This window comes from Macrobrachium rosenbergii, chromosome 27 (genome assembly GCF_040412425.1).
Source record: "Macrobrachium rosenbergii isolate ZJJX-2024 chromosome 27, ASM4041242v1, whole genome shotgun sequence".
Classification (NCBI taxonomy): domain Eukaryota; kingdom Metazoa; phylum Arthropoda; class Malacostraca; order Decapoda; family Palaemonidae; genus Macrobrachium; species Macrobrachium rosenbergii.
The window spans coordinates 40,668,239-40,691,385 of NC_089767.1; the positions used below are offsets into that span (position 1 = coordinate 40,668,239).

Below are 23,147 nucleotides of genomic sequence, written 5' to 3' on the forward strand. Positions count from 1 at the left end.
ACCGAGTTTCCTAGAATCATCATTAATCACGATTTCCCTCTACTTTTAGGCTATGGGATTCCTTCATATCCGAATTCCCTGGTTACCCTCCACACCCAAGTCCTAGAATTTCTTCCCTTTTTCGGTATTCCTGAAGTACCAGGCCCACCTTAATGTCATGGAATTTGGGACGGGCCGTCGTGACGTCTAGCCAAGTCCAAGTCTCTGGAGCAGTACTTACCTGTTCTGGGTTCCCCTGGGGAATCTACATCACGATCCTCTGATTACAAATGCGCCACTTCTACAGTAGACGATGAAATTATATAAATGTCGTCACTGTCTCCCATCACCACATTTTCACACTTATTATAGAGAGAGAGAGAGAGAGAGAGAGAGAGAGAGAGAGAGAGAGAGAGAGAGAGAGAGAGAGAGAGAGAGAGAGAAAATCCCACCTTCTGACTCACCAATCAGTATGCAAAAGAAAAAGTTCTCACATTAGTCACAATCAGATATACAAAAATTACTGATAACTACAGTCGTCTGTCACACCTTGGGAATTTTGACTCCTCCACTCATCTCTAATGAAGAGGTTAATTAAGGAAATAACCTCTCACTACTGACACGGAAAGCTTCATAGATTGCTTATCATTCATCAACGGTCTTACCCCCTTTCAATGTATTCATCTCTCTCTCTCTCTCTCTCTCTCCTCGTGAAATTTAAGGTCAATGAAATAACACAACAGCATTTATACAGTAAACATTACCACTGAAGGCAGTAATTATCACTGGACTATGTTCGTGCTTTGAGCTGTTATATTTAAACAATCACATTCGCATAATATACGTAAATATACCCCCATAATTCAAAACAAAAATGCTTTATGAAACACACGCCGATTCAACCAATGATAATCTAGAAACAGATTCAGTACTAACGCTCTTCTGTAAATCTGTAAATTGCCATATCGCAGACAAAAACATTAAAATTCAATAAAGTTTGCAAGGTCTGCTAACGCACGCTTGTGACGTCATACGTGACGTCACCACTACGTAAACTTCGCGTAGCCGTTAACGCATGCGCTGTTCAGGATATGAACGAGAAAGAGTCGGATTTCTGGAAATTTTGTAAAGCTGATATCAAGGAGGGGAAGTAAGTACTAATCACTTGTAGATCTTTCTTAATTTCAAGATATTTCTCGCCGTTTTAATTTTACTCTGGCAAACCATGTTATATAACCTCCGCTCGCTCTCTCTCTCAATCAATCCCAACATTTTTGGTTCTTCTCGTCTCCTGAATACATACTTCTGAATTACACATCCCATTACAACAGCCAATCACTCGTCCTCCAATTCTCTCCCTGTGACCAAACCATCTTTGAGCACTGATCCATCTTTTCACACACACAATTAACACTTGATTGTATTAAACAATTTTCTTTTTCAAATAAATAAATAAATGTGCGTGTTTTATGCAAGTCTATCTGTAATGTATGTATGCATATGTATCTGTTAGTGTATACATACTCATCATAAAAAAAAAATGTTTAAAATAGGTAGTTTTGAATAAATATAGCGCGCGCACGCACGCATGCACACACAACCGTATAAACTCGAAACACATTGTCTTCTAACATGGAGAGGGGGTGTATCCTATCCTCCACACAAGACCGAGGCCGAGGTCAGGTCAAGAGGGCCGAAACGAACACGCGAGATGTACACCGCTTCCTTCACACCGACGGGAAACGATAAAATCCCACCACCACGAGGTCTATATCAGCACTTCAGCGATAAGGAAGGCTGTTTGTTGGTCCTATGTGACTCCCGGCTCAAGTGAAGTCACACCGTCAGTAGAACACTGACAGCCGTCAGCAGTGAACGTGTGTCGAGACGGTGACTTCCCCTTCCTGTGAGAACTGGACCGAGCCATGGCTGCTTCCAATTGGATTTCTGTGGTGTCTGCGTTGATCATCGGTAATGAAAATTTGTATGTTTAGATATTGATCTAGAAAGTGTCTTTTTATGCTGATCATCGGTAAAGCAAAGTCGTGGTAGATTCATATATTATGCTAAGTCGTGTGTTTAAATGAGATATTTATATTTATAACCGTTGGAAGTTATTGAAAAGCGCTCTTCAGTGGTAAGTACACGCAGAGATTAGCTTTTTGAAAGGACTTTTTATATTGAATTTCCGTTATTTGCGACCATTCGGCTAGTTACATGAATGCTAAATATATACTGTGCACCGAAATCATAGTAAGAAAGCAAAATCATAAGGAGAAAGTGCCATTACATTTAAATTTTGATTTCATCACGCAAACAAAATTTAATGGGGACAAAGTATCTCTATTCTACATTTTAGTTGCGGTATGAATGACCATATGTTGTGCTATGGATTCACAGTGAGAATACAAATTATATATATATATATATATATATATATATATATATATATATTATACATAGTATATACATATGTGTGTACATATATAATATTTTCAATATTAAATCTCAGTCACTCGATTCGCCTCCCCCTGGATCTACGAGAGTTAACGCAAAAATATTCCATGGCGTACGTGATCCCACCACTATAACCAGGCCATTTTTTTTTTATTGCCATTAGTCTTACATGGAATATAACGACGACAGATACAACACAAATTAGGCATGATGAACCTTCTACTTCACTATCTTTCAAGTCCTTTAATAACTTTTTCCATTTTTAATTGTATATAGTGTATCATTTTTTCATTATTTCTCTGGACTAGCATTGGCATATTTTCATGGTTTATATTGAAGTTATTCAATATACATCAAAGGGGAATGCTAAAATACAACATGCCCTTTTATTTGATTGAATATTTCAACTTGAATTCATTCTAACTGTTTTAAAATGTTTTTACTTGATCTAATTATTACATTTCTGTTACTTTATTGTTTTGAAACAATAGAGTAACTTATCTAATTATTTTGTACACCAATAATCAAACCGAACACGACTAGTTATAATACATCTAGTACAGTAGTCAATAATGCTGTTATGAATGCATTAAAGGTGTAATGTACTAACAAATTCTGCAACAGTAACCGTACCAAAGAAATGAACATAAATTTTTTTTAAATATCGAGCCTAACCTAAAGGTGCATAGCATGAGGTGTACTAAACTTAAAGTGAGATCCTGGTCTATGCATCCCCACCCCCACCCCTGTCATGGGCTCACATAGTGCATGAGTTAGCCTGTCAAGAATACATTCCATTTCAGAGGCCAAAGCTCCTGAGATAAGCAAGACTTTTTGAAGCCCCTCATGAGCATAGACAGTGCCACCTAAGAGGTCCATGCCCTTCAATCAAAAGACCTGGCTTAAGGTAGATAAGGAGGTGCGCCATTAGCTGAACAGTAGCTCCAACTGGAGACAGACCCCCACCTATTACACCAACTGCAAGAGCAGCCCCACTTTCCCTGATGCACATTATCTGACGACCTCCAGAAGAACATGTACATCTGCAAGACCTCCAAGAAAAACCTCTCTCACATAGGGTTACAGGATAACTTCTTATCTTGAAGGTTGAAGGTACGAACTGACTCATGGGACCATAGGGCATGTGGCTGACAGGGAAGTTGGGCCAGAGGGAGTCTCTTTCCTGTCTACATATGCAAGCCCCAACCCTTACTTTGATATGTTTCAGAACAGCAACATCTCCAAAGGCTTGAGCTCATAAAAACTCCCATTATGAGGTTCCTAGTATCCAGCCACCATGAAAGGTTTTCTCTTAGCTTACGGGCATGAAGCGAAAGTGGAGGTTGCCAGAGGCCGACCAATGCTGCTTCAGTACTCACTGAAGTGAGCCTCGATGGAGGCATCTATGATAGAGAAGCTTTCCCAGAGATGCTGGGTGACTGAAAGCAACCTACCTATACATAGCTGGTTGTTCCTGATGCAAGAGCAACTACCCTGTCACTGAATGCAGCCAGAGGAAAATGAGAAGGCAGGTCAGGGAGGGGTGGTGCTGTCTGGGAGGAAGGCACCAAAAAGAAAGGGGATACCAACATCAGAGAATTGCCCCCTAAAGACACTGGCAAACACTTTTTGGCTTTGCTCCATTTGCTGCCAAACCTCATCCACTTCAAAGATGCGGATACCATTGGTGATAATGTGGGGATTTTTCTTTTAGGTACTGGAAAAGTGGATAAAAAATGCCAAATATAAGACAAAACTAAACTTGTCATGCTCGGCAAACTGTGTTATGGTGTTAATGTATTGTTATGCTGCATCTTATTGTAACAATGACTCACCATACAGTGATTAGCCTTCCCCCTAGAATTTGAGGCACCTTTCTGCTAGGCAAAAGCTTTTGAAATGAGTAATTACTAAGATGAGTTGTGTTCTAAAATTATTGTCTGTTCATACTGTGACATCACATTCAATCACTGCTTCGCTTTACACTCATACCAAAGGGTCTCTCCATCTGTTTCCATTAGTGAACTTATGAGGTCACTGCACAACAGGCCATGCGCAGTGGTGCACCTTGTGTGCTAGGATATTCTCTTTTATTTGCTATGCAATACAGTCCGCTCTGACATTTGTTATCCCTGCTGTGCAGTGTGATGGTGGTATCATGATGCTTCTCATGGTTTTTCCATGTTCTGCTAGTCAACTGTTCTTCAGTCATGTGCCTGATAACTTCTGCCTATACCTTCATGTTATGAAGTGAATTATTCTGTACTTTTTGACAACTATGTTCACTCTAAAATTTTTGAAACTGGGGTTTTCTGATCATCTGGATGATATGGTCATTTTAAAACTTTTGGTACTGTAACTTCATAGTTTCTGATTTATAGGAATGCAAGTCGGGTTACATGGGTAGAATGAGATGTTCTGAGTTTGGTCAAGTTAGAGAAGGTTAGTTTAGGATACTTCAATGTTACTGAGCCATGGGATAGGTTAGGTTAGGAGGGGGGAGGGGATACAAGGCTGACAATTCCCACTGGAAATACTATACTGATGAAAAAGGCAACATATAAAAGAGGTATATAGACAATTTTTTTTCTGATTTACAGCCACCAAGCCAGATTGGGGGCGTGGGATTTTACCACAGGCCCATAACTACATACATCATTTTGTCACTAATTTTTGCATCTATCTTGGTAATCCCAGCAATGATTACTCTGACATTCTCGTCACAAGTACTGTATACAGTTCCTGAGATACAGGTAGAACTCAGAAATGAAAACTATGTATAGTTTACATAATGACCCCATATCAATTATGGTTTTCCAGGAGTACAATCTTATGGTCTACCTTTGCATTAATAATATGTCTAATGGCCAATGATGAATGGTTTTGGGAGAATTTTCATAAGTTAACAATATTCATTCTATGTATGCACAGCTTCAAAATACTTAAATGGATTTTTAAGTCTGTCTGACCCTGAAGTGTGTGTAACCGATTTTCTGTTGTTTATTACAAGATGATCCTTTTTTCTGCATTTTTAATGTCTACATGATGCCATTTAATGTCTACATGATGCCATTTAATGTCTACATGATGCCATTTAATGTCTATATGATGCAATTTTTCATTTTGAACTTCCCACGTTTGGGGAGTCAAAAAATAACAATCAAAATTGTTCAAATCACATGAAATTAGTAATACAGTACTGTACTATGATAATTCAATTCCTCACCACAGCAAATTTAACTACAGAAATAGTCAAATAATGGTGATTTTTGCATTTTTTCCATTATTATTGCACTGAAGGTGTTTCATTCTAAATTCATGTAGGTGAAAGTCCCTTGCAGAGTCCAGGTTATTCACAAGAGCTTGTGTGAAAATTTGTTTTCTTTATAGTAATAATAATCCACTGCTTTCATCATTTACATTTTAAATAAATTTTTATGCTCATGTGCCCAAACCCTTTCAACTTTGGACAATTTTCACACCAGACTGTTCAGTTTAACAATGGCTGTCTTGTGTGCAGAGTGCTGACGGAGATTAGTGATATATTCTGGAAGTAATACCTTCCTCTTATAAATGCCTCTCATGAAATAAACTTTGGCTGCATTGGCCAGGTAAGGTATATGCTGTGCACGGGGTAAACAGGCAGTTCTGAGAATGGCAAAGTCCCCCTCGGCTGGTAAGAACCCAGTGCCCTTGCTTAGGTGAGCGGGGGGAGGAACAAAACCCCTCCAACTAGTTATGGACCCAGCACCCTATGTTAAGTTAGGTTTGGAAAGGTGGTAAAACTGCAGACTACCAAGATGCCCCTCTAGCTCGGTAACAACCAGTTTACATGCAAGATGGGCTCAGTGTGTAGTACCAGCCCCTTGGGGATAAATGTCAAAAAAAAAAAAATGCAAATATCACATAAATAAACAAAAGGCATAAACACAAACAAAAACATATGACAGTAAATATTCTGGTCAGCAACTGTCAGGCATCAGTCCGCAGCAGTAGTCCGTGTTTTTACCGTGAAGGTTAGGTCGGGGTGCATTCCTGCATTTTAGGCTATGTTTTATGCATTCTACGCTCTCGGTTAGGCTGGTGTGGGAATTTTAATACCCCACCACCCTAAGCTGGGTAAGGTTAGGATGCATCTTTGTGATTAGCCTTGTACTAGGGTATCTTTGTTGTTTATAACATGTTTTGTGATTTGCACTCATTAAGGATATAAATTATGTATTTTTCATACCTATCTTATGGTCTATTCATTTGAAACCTTTTAAATAGTGTAATTTTCACATTTTTTGTTCTCCCATCCCATTAAAAACATTAGTTTGCCGCTGCATTTCCCCCCCCCCATAACATACCTGTATATATAAATGGGCTGATGAAACATACCTAGGCCTAACTGCGTGATTTCCACCAACAATAAGCTAATTGTTTGAATACATAAATACGATATAATGGATAAGAAAATCATATGCTTCATTGATATTGAGGAGAATTTCTCACTGTATTACCCAAACCAACTGGAAATACATTTCAATGACCCTAGAAATAGGATGATTGGTCTAACCCCACCATTATCATAACACTGTACGGGTTGTGTACAACATTGGCATTCGTGACTTTACAAAAACTCATCAGAATCACATAAAACTATCATAAAAAAATAGTACTCATCAATTTTAGAATGAATGTTGATATTTTAAATATTACCTACCGGCCAACTAGGCCTAGGGCTACAGAGCAGCCTAATCTAAAAGCTCAAAAAAAAAAAATTACAATAGGCCCACATACCTTGGGTACCACAACTTATGCAATTTTTTTTTTATCAGCCACTGAAACTAATATAAAACATAGAATGAAAATTGCCTTTCAAGTTTTTTAAATTCTTTTCGTCACCTTACACTGATGACAACAACACTTGTCACTGTAGATGTTTACAAACATTGTTGACAATTTACTTTCATTGCTATACAATTTAGTGTTTGAAAAGAAAAAAAATGAATCTAGTCATAGATGATGCTGAAATGCACTTATAAGTAAAATAAGTTTAGTTGCTGGTTTTTATGTATAGAAGGTAGCGTTCTAATCAGCTGGAAGCAGCTGAAATAATTAGGCATGTTGTTTCCTTTACAAACTTTCCTCTAAGCAGAATATGTTTTGTAAAGCTGAACGAAATAGGAAGACAATTTACAAGCGCAATATCACTTAGCCAGTGAATGAATAACTGGGTAAAATTATGAACTCAAAATGCAGCCAATGAATGAATAAGTGGGTATAATTATGAACTCAAAATGCACAATTATACGCATGCGCATTCACGTACATCATCGTGCAGGCACATACACTTCAGCCTTATTGCCGTGGCATAATAAACATAAGTAAATGAGCACAAGCCTGCTAACTCATAAGATCAGATTACTTAATATAAGCAGGGCACATTGAAATTAAAACCCCTGAGATGAGGCAGATTAATTTAGATATGTGACATTGACAATTAAGATGGACATCGTGACAAATTTGCACCGTCACCTATGAATTATTGGTTTTATAAAATGATTCAATTAATCATACAATAAGTTTCTTTGGTTAAGCTGATAAAGGAGAGGAAGATTATACCTATCCAGACCAATTATGTAAGAGCGAGCACGACCGTTAAAGGAAATCTTTTTCACTTAAAGAAACGAGCGGGAAATATATAAGTGAATATTCGCTGGATATTTTCCATAATTTTTTATGGTATAATATCTTGTTTTATCCTGCCATTCGAGTCCTAATATTCTTCTTAAAGCTTTATTATCTATTCGGCAAATTTTCTTAGTAATAGTTTCATTGCTTTGTCATGATTCATTGCTGTATAGCAATATGCATTACACTAGACTGATGTATAGGCCTGATCTTACGTAGGCTTATACAATTTTAATCTATTTGATTTTCAAATCGTCTTCAGCCTACCCATTGTCTGATTTGCATAAAAGAAAGTAATTGTGCCTAAATATTAGAAAAAAAAATCGAGAGAGAGAGAGAGAGAGAGAGAGAGAGAGAGAGAGAGAGAGAGAGAGAGAGAGAGAGAGAGAGAGAGAGAGATTTAATATAGTATTATTTTGCATTAAAAGACACAACTGAGGAGAAATTCAGGACTAATCTGTCGTCTTCCCCGAAGAAATAAGCAGTGAAACACGACCCCACTTCCCCCTCCGAATTTTAAATCCCATTGTTATCAAACCTCACGATTTAGGAAATGTTTAGAGAAGGTGTTTGCGTATGCATTCCTTCCCTGTCTCTCGTCTATGTTAAGAGAGACTGAAAAATATACAAGCCAAGGGTGTCCCTACAGTGTGCCAATCCCGGTACCATCTCTCCATTTAAATTGAGAGATGGTGATGTGCATTGCATACATTCAATAAGTAAAAAAGAGAGAGAGAGAGAGAGAGAGAGATCATCGACCTCTTTCGAAGCGAACTAGACCCCAAAAGTAAACAAGGACACAGTGATCGCTAGTCCTAATTGTTCTCAATCTCTTAATGCCCGGTCGAAATCGGATTACGGTGTCTTAAGACAGCGCAAAATCTCTCCTCTGCATGTCCGAAGGTCGTGCAGTCAATTTGGGGGGAAGCTTTCTTGACTGTTGTTTTATTACGGGTATGTGTATACGAGAGCGTGTTTGTGTGTTTGTGTCTGGGATAAAACAAGGTTTCGAGCTTAGGGGTGGGTGTGTGTTTGTGCGCCAGCACTGGTCTATTAGTGCAAGATTAGCTTTTAGTGTGCGTACGCGTTCTGCAATTGTTTGATAAGGAAACGAAAGCATCGATTAGATAAATCAAATATTTATTTGAAATGTTTGGCAGTTCGTGAACATTTGCCTTTCAGAAATCTAAGAACAACGAACTCGAACAAATGAATGAATTCAGTATACTAATACTTAATTCCAAGCATGAATAAAGAATTCAATTTTGAAAAAAGGTCACACAAAACATACCCTTTACCCTCTAGTGAAATTAAACCTTACTTGAGCGCGCGGGAACTTCGTATCAGTATTTTTTTTAACGCATAAAAGAAGCAAGCGGTGTCCTTTAGGAAATCAGGTATACATGCTTCGCATTACAGCGAAGGATTTCCTTTCCTACTGCAGATGACTTCTACAGCTGTCGCGACTCTTGCAACGTGACTCATTGACAAGGTCACGGTTACGTGAAAGCCCGCCACGCTTTACAGGGAAGGACAGGCTATGAGAGGAACATAAACATACAGAGAGAGAGAGAGAGAGAGAGAATGAGAGAGAAAGAGTATGTTTCAGTTAAATGCGTCTGTCATTCTAGGCCTATATTCCTCTTCAATATATATCTACATACAAAAGAAACACGCCCCTTTCACAATCGTAATAAGAAGTAGCACGCTTTGGCAAAATTGGCCTGATAACTACTTGATAAAAATTTAAGGCATCACAGCTGGAGCCGAGAGATATGAAGGCTTTTCTTACAACTGAAAGGTTTTTGCATTCTCAAGAATAATACAAAAGTGAGACGTGCATCAGAGTACTTTCCGTCCTCCTCCTGTAATCAAGAAGAGAGGAAATCATAATCTTCAAAAGAAATTTACTCGTTGCAGCATCTCCAAATATTTCCAGACGAAAGATGTTGACAGTGATAGCACCTCACGCAAACATTCAGTGACTATACAGTCTGGGCTAAGAGGCCATGTCCTAGCTGAATGTGAGATGTTTATGTAAATTCGAAACACTCCATTGCCCCGTGACCCAAAGAGGTCGAACACGTAGATTAAGGAGAGCGTCGAGTACAGAATTTCAGTAAATGTTTCGAGTTCAGTGAAACAAAGGAGACTTCATTTTAGGCCCATGCGTTATTTCTAATCCGTTTTTGCCTTTATATTTTATTTTATTCATTCAGTTTACTCTTACTCTTCAACTTCTCAACTTTCTTGATCCATCATTCATTGAGTTCATACGTTTATGTCAGCAAACGGTGTTAAAGAAATAAACCTCACAACTAAATTCGTTACTACAAATATAAAAACAATCATGATTTGGCAAAGAGGGAGTTAATAACGAATAACGACAACAAAAGAAATCAAACTGCACATTAGAAACGTACTTTATTTACTGCAAAATACTCTAATACTTACGGCAAACATACAACAAATAGCTTACACGAGATACTGACTCGAGAGCTCGTACAGGGAACTCGACTCCATTCTCAAGTACAGAATATCCCTCTGACCGGTTTTTAACCATACCCTTTAATTTTACACTGTTAAACTCGTTATAACATAGCAATACTTTAAAATATTTAAATATCTTATTTTTTTTAATAATATGATTGCGTGTGCCGTCTCTGCAACAGATTGACATACAAATGACAGGGCGCTATTTATACAACCACCTGCTTGAACAATCGCGTGGGATAATCTCAGAAGATGAATTATGATTTATAATGAAAGTGGTTTCTATAACAGTAGCTCAGAAACCGACGATAAATCGTACTTCGTCTTTTATACTAAATAATGCCGATGCTGTTTAGCTTATAGGTACTGCATTGTGTATAAACTCAACTAAATGGTGTAGGTTCACTGCCAATCCAGCTAATACCACCTCTTCATGAACCGAAGAGTTAGGGGAATTTATTTCTGGTGATAGATATTCATTTCTCGCTATAATGTGGTTCGGATTCCACAATAAGCTGTAGGTCCCGTTGCTAAGTAACCAGTTGGTTCTTAGCCACGTAAAATAAGTCTAATCCTTCGGGCCAGCCCTAGGAGAGCTGTTAATCAGCTCAGTGGTCTGGCAAAACTAAGGTATACTTAACTTTTTTCTTCATGAACCGCCCTGGGGTGGACCCCCCCAAGGGAGAAACCCCTCCCATTTGCGAAATGGAATTTTAAACTGAATTATATAAGGTCACTGACTACAAATGACAGTGGATGACTGGGGCATGAGGTGCCGTTGGGAGTGTTGCCCATTCGGGTCCTACCCTAGGCCAGGGAAGAATGTCAATTAGTGCTTGCCTCTACTCTTTGGGAAACCTCTTACACAAGAACATAAACAAAAGACTAAATATCTTAAAGATAATGACTCCCCAAGAAATATTATTCCTAGATAACGACCCCCGAAAACCCCTGGGGGTCACTATCTAGGAAAGATCCATATATATATATATATATATATATATATATATATATATATATATATATATATATATATATATATATATATATATATATACTGTACATACATATGCACAAACAGTGGCGTAGGAGGTCAAATTATAACCCCATTTCAGACACATGCACACACACCTGAGTCGAGGACCAAACACGCATGGAAACTCATTACGTGAGTAATTTCATGAAGTTGATGATCCAAGTGTTACCTACATATGGAGCTAACACCTGTGACTAAAATATGATTAGTCACTGCGTGATGCTGGTTACTGCTGATAAGGGTTTCATAAAAGCGAATGGTGGAAACAGTCAATTTCCCCTCGTGCGTTTTGATGATCCTTCTCTGTAACAAAATGGATCAGTATATTTGCTTCTATAAAAACGATGGTCTCACCACCGGAACGTATTTAAGTCTAAACCCTCGGGAGGGTGACACAAGGACTGGAATCGTCTGATCGAGGTAGTCTATAGCTCTAGGCCTACGGCTGACAGATGTAACTGATAAATTTGGATGTTGCAAGAGAATGGAGAGAGAGACGTGGTGACTGCTGGTTAGAATAAAAGCAAAAAAGCTTAAACATTAAGCGATATCTCATATGACCGAGGAGTTAATAGAATTCCGTTTTGTAAATCGAGAGAAACGGGCAACTGGTTGCGACCCAAGTGACCTAGAAATCTGACCCAAATGTATATCGTTGGATATCAGTGATTTATTCGAAAGATAACTTACTCTATATTTTGAATGGAGATCCAAAACATAGCCGTAATTCAAGAGCAGATGTGCTCTGACGCAAAGAATATTCTCCGGCCATGTGGCTACACCACCTGAGCAGGAAATGTCTCCGGGTTAATATACGTGTTTGAAGAGAGTATCCCTTTGTGATGTTGTCAAAACAGGATGTTGTAGCGTACGTGTGGAAACTGGCATTGTGCTCCACCTATATTGTCTCGGCACCTTATCGTCGCTGTCGTCATCACCGGGTTGACTCTCTTGCTAACATTGTTACCTTGTTAACATTAATGCTATGTATATACGAACGTCGACCGGATCCACTTTCTGCGAGATTATTTATATACTGAATTATCTTGACGCTACGTTGAAATTTTTCCTCTTCGAGAGAGTAACTGGAGAATATGTTGAACGTCCGCTTTTCAGCAAGTCCTTTTTTGGAACCAGTTTGTTCCTCTCATGCCCTATAGCTGTGACCAGTAGCAATTGCCTAATTATTAGGCGTATAATTCATTGCCTAGCTCAACAGAGGCCCAAAGGGTAAATATATATTTAAAAAAAACGTATAAGTGTAGCTTCAAATTCAAAAAATAGAACAACAGTTCCTCTTTCCAGAAAATGTATGGTTATGTATCCGCCTCTGCATGTTTATGGAAATGAATATCACGGTAGCCTACATGCACGAATGTCCGGTAGTGGGCGGACTCTGTTCGCATTTGAGACCTAGCCATGACGGCTGGCCATGAGAGGCAAACGAAGGTACAGTCTGTGAAACCTGCTGTAAAAGTACGGCTGAGCTTTTGAAAATTGGTTTATTTATCTTGTTTGCAAAGCTTCAGATTCCAAGTGGTTCATTAAGACATATTTAAACGACTCGCCAGTCACTAACTCAGTTTCAAGTGTACATACAAACTTACGACCAAGAGTGAACGAGATAATTTATGCATTTAGCACAGAAACAGAAAAAAACAGATGAGGATTTATACGTTATTTATGCGTTCATATACACAAGTTGAAGCACAAAAACATTGAAACACATCCAAATGGCGTACTAGCTGCTCGGCGTCACTCTAAAATTAACAACACAATAAGAGAACAATAAGACCGGACGTATAGAAAGCCGTGACTTCTAATAATCGACTTTGAAGACGACATTACCATTCAAATGCTATGACGCAACATCTTATTATCGGCTGAATACCCGATTGTTTCCTCCACGCCAAAGGAAATAGTTCTTCTTACTAATGACTGTGGATCCTGTGTTACTTTTACTTACAATCAGGAGTTGAGTCGTTGCGAAATAGCTTAAACAAACATATATATTTTATATATATTTAGCAATCTGACCAGGTGTTCAGCAAATTTATTTTACGAATTCACTCCTTATCCACGGTAGTTTGGTTTGGATTAAGCCGACCTCTCTCGAGCACTAGACCTACAGTAGGCCTACCCTCTTTTAACAAACATAGCTGATAGGTATTATTCTAATGGTATAATCCTCCAACAGCATGTTATAAGTCACATAAAATATCGTCAAAATCTAGATTAAATCAGAAAGAGGTAAAAATCAACAGCAGCCGGAAAAGAGGTGAGTCATGCCTGAATGTTTCCCGGGACGGATATGACGGCGAACGAACTTTATTGAACAAGACGCAAAAGCCTAACAAGATTGTGGTCATTGGTGGCACAAAAGAGGAAAACCAAAGTATTTCCTAAAGCTGGGGGCAAAGGCCAATTTCCTTGATAACGTGAGTGCCATAAAATGCGATACGACTCTGTCAGCCAGTCTGATAACAGCAGTGAAAATGAGTGGGGGTAAATTAACAGTAAGGCTGTAGGCTACAAATGTGGATTCCGGAAGCGAGTAGAATTTCATCAAAATACAACGTTGATGAAAGGATGACCACCAAAAGTATATACTTCGAGGTTTGATGCTGGGCACACGCATGTTATATATGTATATGTGTGGGTGTACGCGCACGCAAACTCATAAACATATACTACACATATGTGGGCCCTAATATATTCAGTTATCATCATGGTAACAGAGTCTAAAACCAACATCCGTCAGTACCATCATGTAGTACATGCAAATGATTCACCTGTGAAATGATAATAATAATAATAATAATAATAATAATAATAATAATAATAATAATAATAATAATAATAATAAACAAATAAATAAATAAATAAATAATAGGAAGACCTACAAGTGAAATATAAACAAGTAAAAAAAATATGCAAATGATTGTTTTATGAATTGTGTCGTCATTTCCTGTCCCGTATGGCGTGAACCCTACATTTATATACAAAACCTCACCTTCTATAGTCCATCGTCCTTTGAGTGAAGCCAAGGGAAGTCTCCTTTGAGTCCAACTCAAAGGAAGTCTCCTTTGAGTCCAGGTCAAGGGAAGTCCGAGGTGCGCGTGGATTTTTTACGTAGAAGAAGAAATCGCTCGTGGAAGAGACTTTTTTTCGGAAGAATTCAGCCACCTCCCACATTATAATTTATATTTTTCCTGGGTAAAACACATCAAAACAAAAAGTTTTTCTCAATATATAACCTGCGCAGATGCTTAATAAAAAAAATTAATTAAATTATGACTTACAAGGTAAGACAATCCGGCCCCCACCCTCCATGAGCTAATACGGCAAAATTGTAACCAGTAAACATCCTTAGGTTACGTTAGTTTGGTATTTTGGGTTCTTTACGTGCCCTGTCATTTCCTAGCCATTTTTGAATGAAAAACCCAAAATGGTTTTTCGTGCAAAAATGGCTGACTGGAGTCTTCCGAAAAATTACAGAGACTTTTGCCCTAACAGTACCTTTAAAAGCGAGTATGTCTGCGCTGTTTCTGGTAACTAAATAGTCCCATGTCCAGTCTGGAGACAGTTAAGTAATTGTTTAGCCACTGAGCTTGGAAATTTCGAATTTCTGTGCCGATTTATCTTATCTCTAAAGGTGTTAAGTGACCTAGAGTTTTCCTCATTTTGCTTTCATACAAGTTTTACAATCTGTCACGCAATTAGACGTACTGACAACGACAAACTGATCCGGTTGACGTAAGGCATTCCATGCAATTATAGTCTCAGTTTTGACAATAATGTTTTTAGTGGAAACGAGGTTTTAGCAATTACGTATTTACATGTAAGTGTGATTGTTTGAGACTTAATACACATGTCTCTGCGTTTCCTTCCTGAACAAGGTTATGTGATAGGTCTACTTACTGCTACTTGTAGTAGATAGTATAAAGGCAGGATATTTTAACACAGTACGCTCTTCTATCTTAGAAAAATATATTATTGTTCCTAAAAAGATAATTTTATTAGAAAAAAATATCTAATGCGAATAAAAATTGAAAGTTAAACCGGAACCATCAGTATATGTCGCAGTTCTGACAATCTACTTTCTCTTCCATATACTGTCCCCTCAACGGGGAAAATTTGTTGATACATTCACTTTCGTTTGAAAACATGAAGCAAAATGATTGTAATTTTACTTATGACAATGAAAATTTTGATTCTGTAAGCCTGATTTCCTTACAATTTTAGAATTCACTGATCAGGTCACTTTTATATAAGTGGGCAGATCGAAATTAGTTCCGTTTTAATTGCATTGTTACAATTCGAGACAGACTGACAAGCCGGCAGAGAGAGAGAGAGAGAGAGAGAGAGAGAGAGAGAGAGAGAGAGAGAGAGAGAGAGAGAGAGGTGTCTACCTGTTGATAGAAGCACAACAAGGCATGAAACATGAACTGTTTACTTATCACCGATGGAGGCATCAGAGGGTTTTCTATAGCAGGCGGAAAAACGTGCCGCCAAAATGTTCCATCCGGACAGTTAGTGCCAGACATTTATATTGTAGAATAAAAACAATAGCAGGTGTACAAAGAGAATAAAGCCACGTTCCCATTATGTGAGGAGGAAATACACAAACACACTCGCATGGACACGCACGCGCGCGGAATGGCAATTATTATTGTCCTCTAGTCTCACCAATGAAAGTCGTTTTAAATTACACACTCTTCTTCTTTTGAGATTTTGTTGTTTATGTAAATGAAGAATACATACGTACGTATGTATAATCTTGACACTGCAAGCAATTGTTTGCGGGTGCTTAAGGCATCCTGTTCGAATCCTTCAACTTCACCTAAGATATTGAACCTCAGTGAGCCTATTGATCATTAAATTTTATCCTTCAAACAATGAAATCCTACACTCAATGGTAGGATTGTGTTTTGCACCCACTTCAGACTTCAAGACCCAGAATCGATCCCACATGGGAAAATATGTTTGAACCCCACCTATCCTGAAAAACACATTGGGATCTTGATTATCTATGCTGGTGAGTGAGTTTCCGGTGGTTAGTCGACTAAATATGGGTTTCTGCCAGGACCAGGATTCGAACTTAGGCCTAATCAATTATAATTTCCTTTGGATGCAAGTTATTCCCAAGTTTAGCGAACTCGAAATTAGGAGATATGTGCAGCTTAATTTAATATGAGGGTGTGAACAAAATCACACGCATATGAGTGACAAAATCCATACTTACATTGCGTGTGAGCACATATCTTTTTACCTTAGAGCCGATGCCTTATCTTCGAAGTGACAACTGGATCAAAAAATGGTATTTCCTGCTGGCACATAAGAGCCGGGTGATTGTTACTTGTTATCAAGTATGAATCGCCGATAACAAATCGGAATCGTTAAAAAGTTCGCGAGTGGATGTGGGGGGGTGGGGAGACAGATAAAATGGTGTATGGGGGGAAGAAGGCGAATGTTGAGTCTAAAAGAAGTTCATTAACTAAGGTTAGCATACTGTTGCTACACGACGCAAATCGCTCCTCTCTCTCTCTAGACTCTAGAGGAAGGCTGGTATGACATCTTTACCGGATATGTTTCATGAGGTGCGTTTGTCCGTCTGTTAATTGTATGAGTCACTCCTGTCTGGCGCCTCATAGACATCTGATGATCGCAGGAGTTTAAAAGGTTCTTTTTTTATGCTACGACAAAATGTATGAGAATGGAGTTGTCAAACTACATTAGGTCATTTTTTTTTTAATTTACGATAGTCCATGCATGCGTAACTATGTGCTTGGTTATTCACGCTTTAGAAAACGGAAACTGTGGGAATGTTTAAACCTTATATGAATGTCCCGGGAAAGAAAATGTTAACTTTCCAGCAAGTGTGAATCAATTTTAAAGCTCTTTGAATATTTATGATTTTAAATGGTGTTACTTCACCCTCTGAAATGGACGTCTAATGTCATTTTACGATCGCCACAAAATGACAAAAGGAGAATGCATTATTCATCTGCCCCTTGTTCTTGCAAAGTTATCCTAGGTTAACTAAGTCTACGGAACGCGTGAAAAGATTTAATGTAACATTATCATTATTACAGGCGTGGTTGGAAGTGTTACTTCGCAGTCAATCAATCTACAGCAACACCTGGAACACTTAACGACAATCCGGAACCCTTCAGCTTCTAGCAACACCGCCTGGTACGAGGCAAGAGATTACGTCTCCCAACAATTCTTTTCTTACAACCTCACCACCAAGTTCCACACCTTCAACACCTCCGTTAACGTAAACAATGTGGACACCACGGTAAGTTTCTATGAGTTTCTGTCATTTTTTAAACTGTGATTAAGAAGACAAATCGAACACTCACCTCAGGCGATTGTGACTGCTGCCAAGATAGAAGACCACTGATAAAACTTACACTACAACTTTTTTGAACTGCCCTCTCTGAAGTCTCAACAACAGCAATAACTCACGCACTTCCTCCTCCTACCTCTTGCTCCTCCTTCTACTACTGCTTCTTCTTCTTCCTCCAACCACCTTAACTAAGAGCAAGATTTGTATATACGCCTTAAGTTTTTATGACTCGCCTCTTTGGTTCCCAAGTTTTAACGGTTTTGCTCACGAGGAGGTAAATCCATTTTGCAATAAGCTGTTTTATAATAGTATTATATCTTCAGATTCCGAGTAATCTAACAATTGAGACTTGTTACATTATATATTAATCTAAATATGTTACTTTAAGAAATGATTTAGTCTTTCAGTTCCACCATGGAATTGTGACGAAATCATAGAAATGATGTTACAGTGATCACCAGAAACTAACAATACTTCCCGGGATTCTTCAGTTTACAGGGACGAACGTCATTGGCATAGCGGAGGGCCCTGCAGACGGGCCTGTCATTCTCGTAGGGGCCGATTTCGACACTACCGTCTCGCAGAAATCTCCGCTCGAGGACAACGGCGCTGGTATAGCCGCGCTGTTGGAGATCGCGAGGCTCTACATGGAACAGTACCACTCTGACGAGCTGCACAACGTCACTGGAACAGTTCTTTTTGTTGCCTTTGATATTAATACGATAGAATATGTAAGTCAGTCTTATGATCGTGAAGCCTTAAATTAAGTAATGGAATTGAATAGAACCATGAGAATTTTTTCGGGGGGAGAGGTAAAGAGGGTATCAGTCTGGAAACTGGAAGGAACGGAGGAGAGAAAGTAGAAGTGTAGACCCATTCTTACTTTGCGATCACCTAGGGATCCCAAGGAGAATGATAGCCATTAGCAGCTTATCCTTACAGTTCTTTTGTTGTTGAAAAATATATATACCTAATCATAACATTCTTACGGCTCCTTATCGTTGCAAGAGTAAGCCAGCCACGAGCTTGCCCGGCCTCTTGCTTCTAAAGCAGCCTTGTAAATACGAACCCCCTGACATGACATCTTTTGATTTCACCTCCAGGAGGGTAAAACCTCAGGTAAGCCGGGATCGTACAATTTCCTGCACCAGTGGTTGTGGTCATACCTCGGGCAGTCTTCTGAAAGGTTCTACGGCGCAATCATCTTGGACTCCATCAGCAAATACAATATGGAGGAAAGATCTCAAGTGCTTCCAAATGACTTTCAAGAGGTGAGATGAGTTTTTTTTTTATTATTCTATTTGTTATATTTGCTTCCATCCTCTTATAACCAGAGTTTTGTTACACTGAAAATATCCATTTGTAAAACAAGTGAAACGTCATTTATTTATAAATACAGTCTACTTGCCATGTGTGTTTTCTTATTATAGAGTTATATTGTGTGTAAAAGGAGAAGTTCCATCTCTCCCAAAGTGCACGTTTGTGCATAACTGAATTGAATATATAGACGCAAGTTTTGTTTATTGATATCTTATGGCTGTAAAAAGATGAACAAGTATTGTAAGACATTTCCAATGTTTGTCAGTAATATAATAAAGAATTTTCATTGGGAATCAGAAGTTTGTGTCCTCTCCTTCTCACAGGTTTTCCCAGAGGCGTATGGAGACATCGTTAATCGTACCAACAAGGGAGACTTCTTAGCCCTCTTCACTCGGCACTCCGAGGGCAGCAGACGGCTTACGGAGGCTCTGTACGACAGTTATGAGAAGGTAGATTGATTCATTGTTATAATTGAGGAGTCACTCTAGGAAAAATATTTTATATTCTCCTTATTGTTGTTCTTCTCTGAGTAACTTGGTTTCATTCTGGTCTGTCCTTTTCACCGACATCTTCAATTTTAAATAGTCTACGTATGTCTCCCTTCATTGTAATGGTAAATTTAAGAGCATAATTAATATAAACGTCTGCCTAACCTTAAATGCCTAAAAATATACATTTCTGCCAAAACTTAAATGCATCACTAAGTAATATGACCTATTTTTTTGGTTGTGTCGAAATGTGTATAAATACACGTTAATTAAATGTCTCCATAATGGTTTCCACAAATGAATAAACGTTAGGTTAATGGTATATTTATGTGTGGTATGATGGCCCAACGTTACAATAAAAGAAAAAATCTCTGGGCAAAGGTAACTCAAAACTCCGGCTGTCATTCGTGGTTATATTATAAATGGATTATGAATGGACATGTTTGTTGTGTTGTTACAAAATTACGTGCCCCTTTTCAGGATCGAAAAGCCATGATGTTCCGCCTTCTGGATCTGACGCTGAGAGACGGCTCCCGAATTGGGGAAACATTCCATATGTTTGACCACCAGTCCCAGTTCCACTTCTGGACCTTCCAGCCTGCAGATAAGCCTGTGCCCTTGCCAGCCATCCTTCTGACTGATACAGGTACAGAGAGCAGTTCAGTTTGACGATAGTTAGTGTCTATTCAGAATGAAAAACTTGATAGGAGGGAGGGGGTTGAATGTTACTTCCTTGACACATGTAGGCCTAACGATTTTTCCTCTGTGTCTTGCATTTCCGGTGGCCTCAACAATTTAGGAAAACAGCCCTTGATAGCCATTGCTATCGTCATTCAAACTCAGTGGTTTGAATATTGATTTGAAATACCGGCTTGCTTTAACAGACCTTGCAATTTCAGATGTGCACCGGAAGTCAGCTAACACCTGTTCAAGCCCATGTACTGCGGAAGAATTTCTGACGCGCCCTACGAGAGCATTCATTGAGAAAACTGTCGAGTCTCTTGTCCAGACTCTGGTCTCTCTGCTCGTAGAACGTGAGTATGATGACGATGCTAGTGTCAGGTCTCTGAGGTCATGGAATTATTGCAATATTTGCTGTTTTACTGGTTTTGATAGAAAAGCCAGGAATCTAGAACCTCTGATACGGAAGTGTCAATTTGTTTTGTCAAAAATTTCAATAATTCCATAAGAGAAGTGATGCTAAGTTATGTTCATACATAAACATCATGATGAAAATTAATTTTATGAAATAGAATAGTGTTCATTTTACTTATCTCTCACAGAGAACGATGTATTTCCAAACAACTTTCTTTTAAGGGAATCAATTTATGTTGTGATTAACAGGACTGATCTTCTCAACTTAATCCTTATTCGTGGTCGCTGCTTTTAATTACCCTTTTCCGTGTTTCTGTCCCGTGTCCCCACTTCGTCCATTCATTTGTCTCTCATCAAGACGACCAGTATACAGGTTAACTTGTCATTTCAGGCCCCGAGGTCACAAATTCTGGCATCGGCCTAGTACCTTCTATTTACATCATGGTGCTCGCTGTCTGCCTGGGGAAACTCCTGCATTAGAAGCCACGGAACATCGGAAAAGTCCAAATGCGACATTTCTCGCCAGAATTACCATCCTAAAAATATATTCCTGGTGTCTCAGATACTTTTAATTATAGTTTTTTATCATAGTTTGAGATCGATATTACTGTAGTAATCAGAACATGCATTCATGAAACAAATGAAACATGGTTACGTGTAAAAAAAAACTGAATATAATATGCATATTTATCAAGGAATAATCATTTCTGGGTGGCACGTGAAATCCAGCATGCCTGTGAGAATGGAGAGAGAGAGAGAGAGAGAGAGAGAGAGAGAGAGAGAGTATAAGTGGATATATTTTGTATGCAACTTGGGAGCGCTGTTTACTTGACAGCCTGTAAAACTTGCGCGGGAAATTCGGTGGCTTCCTAGATGGTCTGCTCCTGTGAAATCAGCGTAAATGTCTCTCGTGCCGTACTTAGCTTATTTAGTTTAAAAAAAGGTATTATTTTCAACAGGAACTGAGATTTGCAAGGACAAATGCATACCATTAATCCCTGCCTGCAATAAGCACATGTCTGTGCATTATTTTACATTATGAAAATAGTAGGCCTAGTTTTACTTATGTATTTCTTAGCCAGATGTACTGTCTGCACCAATGATCTGCCCAAATCAGCTCAGTTCAGGAGGAAAACCTACTTTTATATGTGAGAAGGTTCAACTCCTGCAGAGTTTTTCATAATGGCTTTCGATTGTATTTTTTTATGAACTTTCTTTCATGTAATTGTCGACATTCTCGACAATGTATTCCATTAATTTACATTTTCATAGAAATATGTTTCCAGCATTCATTTACTTATCATTTATTCAATTCTCTTCACAAAAATAATTATCCAAATTCGGAAAACATTCGAGGATTTCTCTTTACTTTCATGCACGCGTTCATAACAGTCTTAGACCCATTATATCATCATACTCATCATTATCACCACATGCCTGGTGGACACTAGGCAGAATTTGATGCAAGAAGGGATTTAATTATTAATATTATTGTTTTTGTTGTCTTTGAAGGTAATGACATCTCCAATGATCTTCTAAATATTTAACCTTTGTTATTAATTTTACACTTATTCTTAAATAGTGTTTTAAGTTCCATTGTTCCATTTTTAGAGTGAGTCTTCGAAGTAACTAGTCTGTGTAGATAAAGGATTGCAATGTAACATGCACAAAGGAAAGGCTGTAACCTACAGTAGTTAGGATACATCAGCACTTGTACATAATGTAAGCTCATCACCCACTAGTATATAAAAAAAAATTTTTAACGAGTAACCTTATTTTTCTTCATTCATTCTTTCCTTAGTCAACAGTTGATTTCAGTTTCAGCTTCACATGAAATGAATTTCAGGCTTGTGGACGTATTTTTTGTACTAAATGACCAAATAAATCTGAAAGAGGCCCAGTTGTTTCACTATCTGAATCCTTTAAAGTTCTTTGTTGGCGAAAGCAGTGAACTGTGTAATTGGTTTCCAGGTACCTGTTGCGCTTGCTACTACTACTACACCTAGGCCTACGTCCATAGTCTTTGCCTACGTCTGAGCAAACAGGTGACGCCGTTACGGGCTGCTCTGGGGGCAAGAGCCCGTGCCAGTACAAAGTTGGTTTTGGTCCAAAGCACCAAAACTGCAGAGCCACAACGGCCATCTTAATCATCCAAACTTCCTCGTCATTATTATGTATACATTTTTACGTATTTCTCTTTCTTTGATTTTTTCGTATACCAACTGTATAATCATATATATATATATATATA

At 38.4% G+C, this 23,147-nt stretch overlaps 1 protein-coding gene and 1 long non-coding RNA gene across 11 annotated transcripts in view; one reads left to right on the forward strand and one right to left on the reverse strand.

The window, feature by feature from the left end:
* The window catches only part of LOC136853703 (uncharacterized), a 41,535-nt gene extending 23,066 nt beyond the window's left edge, over nucleotides 1–18,469 (reverse strand). For all 9 annotated transcript variants that reach the window (XR_010857535.1, XR_010857532.1, XR_010857529.1 and 6 more), the window contains exon 1: nucleotides 18,007–18,469. This is a non-coding gene — a long non-coding RNA (uncharacterized lncRNA). The remainder of the gene's footprint in view (nucleotides 1–18,006) is intronic.
* Nucleotides 1,651–22,793, forward strand: LOC136853683 (uncharacterized). Of its 2 annotated transcripts, none has more exons than XM_067129621.1 (8): nucleotides 1,651–1,950; nucleotides 17,737–17,942; nucleotides 18,485–18,724; nucleotides 19,097–19,264; nucleotides 19,637–19,762; nucleotides 20,282–20,447; nucleotides 20,701–20,835; nucleotides 21,288–22,793. In XM_067129621.1, exons 1-8 carry the CDS (start codon nucleotides 1,905–1,907, stop codon nucleotides 21,374–21,376), a joined length of 1,176 nt encoding a protein of 391 aa, XP_066985722.1. In that variant the 5' UTR covers nucleotides 1,651–1,904; the 3' UTR covers nucleotides 21,377–22,793. The 2 variants fall into 2 exon arrangements, with proteins under 2 accessions (XP_066985722.1, XP_066985721.1); XM_067129620.1 differs by lacking the exon at nucleotides 1,651–1,950 and adding an exon at nucleotides 14,216–14,243.
* Nucleotides 22,794–23,147: the final 354 nt, after the last annotated feature.

Bases quoted from the DNA above. Each gene is read 5' to 3' on its own strand.
- LOC136853683 (XM_067129621.1), top strand. From the start codon at position 1,905: ATGGCTGCTTCCAATTGGATTTCTGTGGTGTCTGCGTTGATCATCG. The intron at 1,951-17,736 runs GTAATGAAAATT...TCATTATTACAG, and splicing joins GGTGTCTGCGTTGATCATCG to GCGTGGTTGGAAGTGTTACT. The intron at 19,763-20,281 runs GTAGATTGATTC...GCCCCTTTTCAG, and splicing joins TGTACGACAGTTATGAGAAG to GATCGAAAAGCCATGATGTT.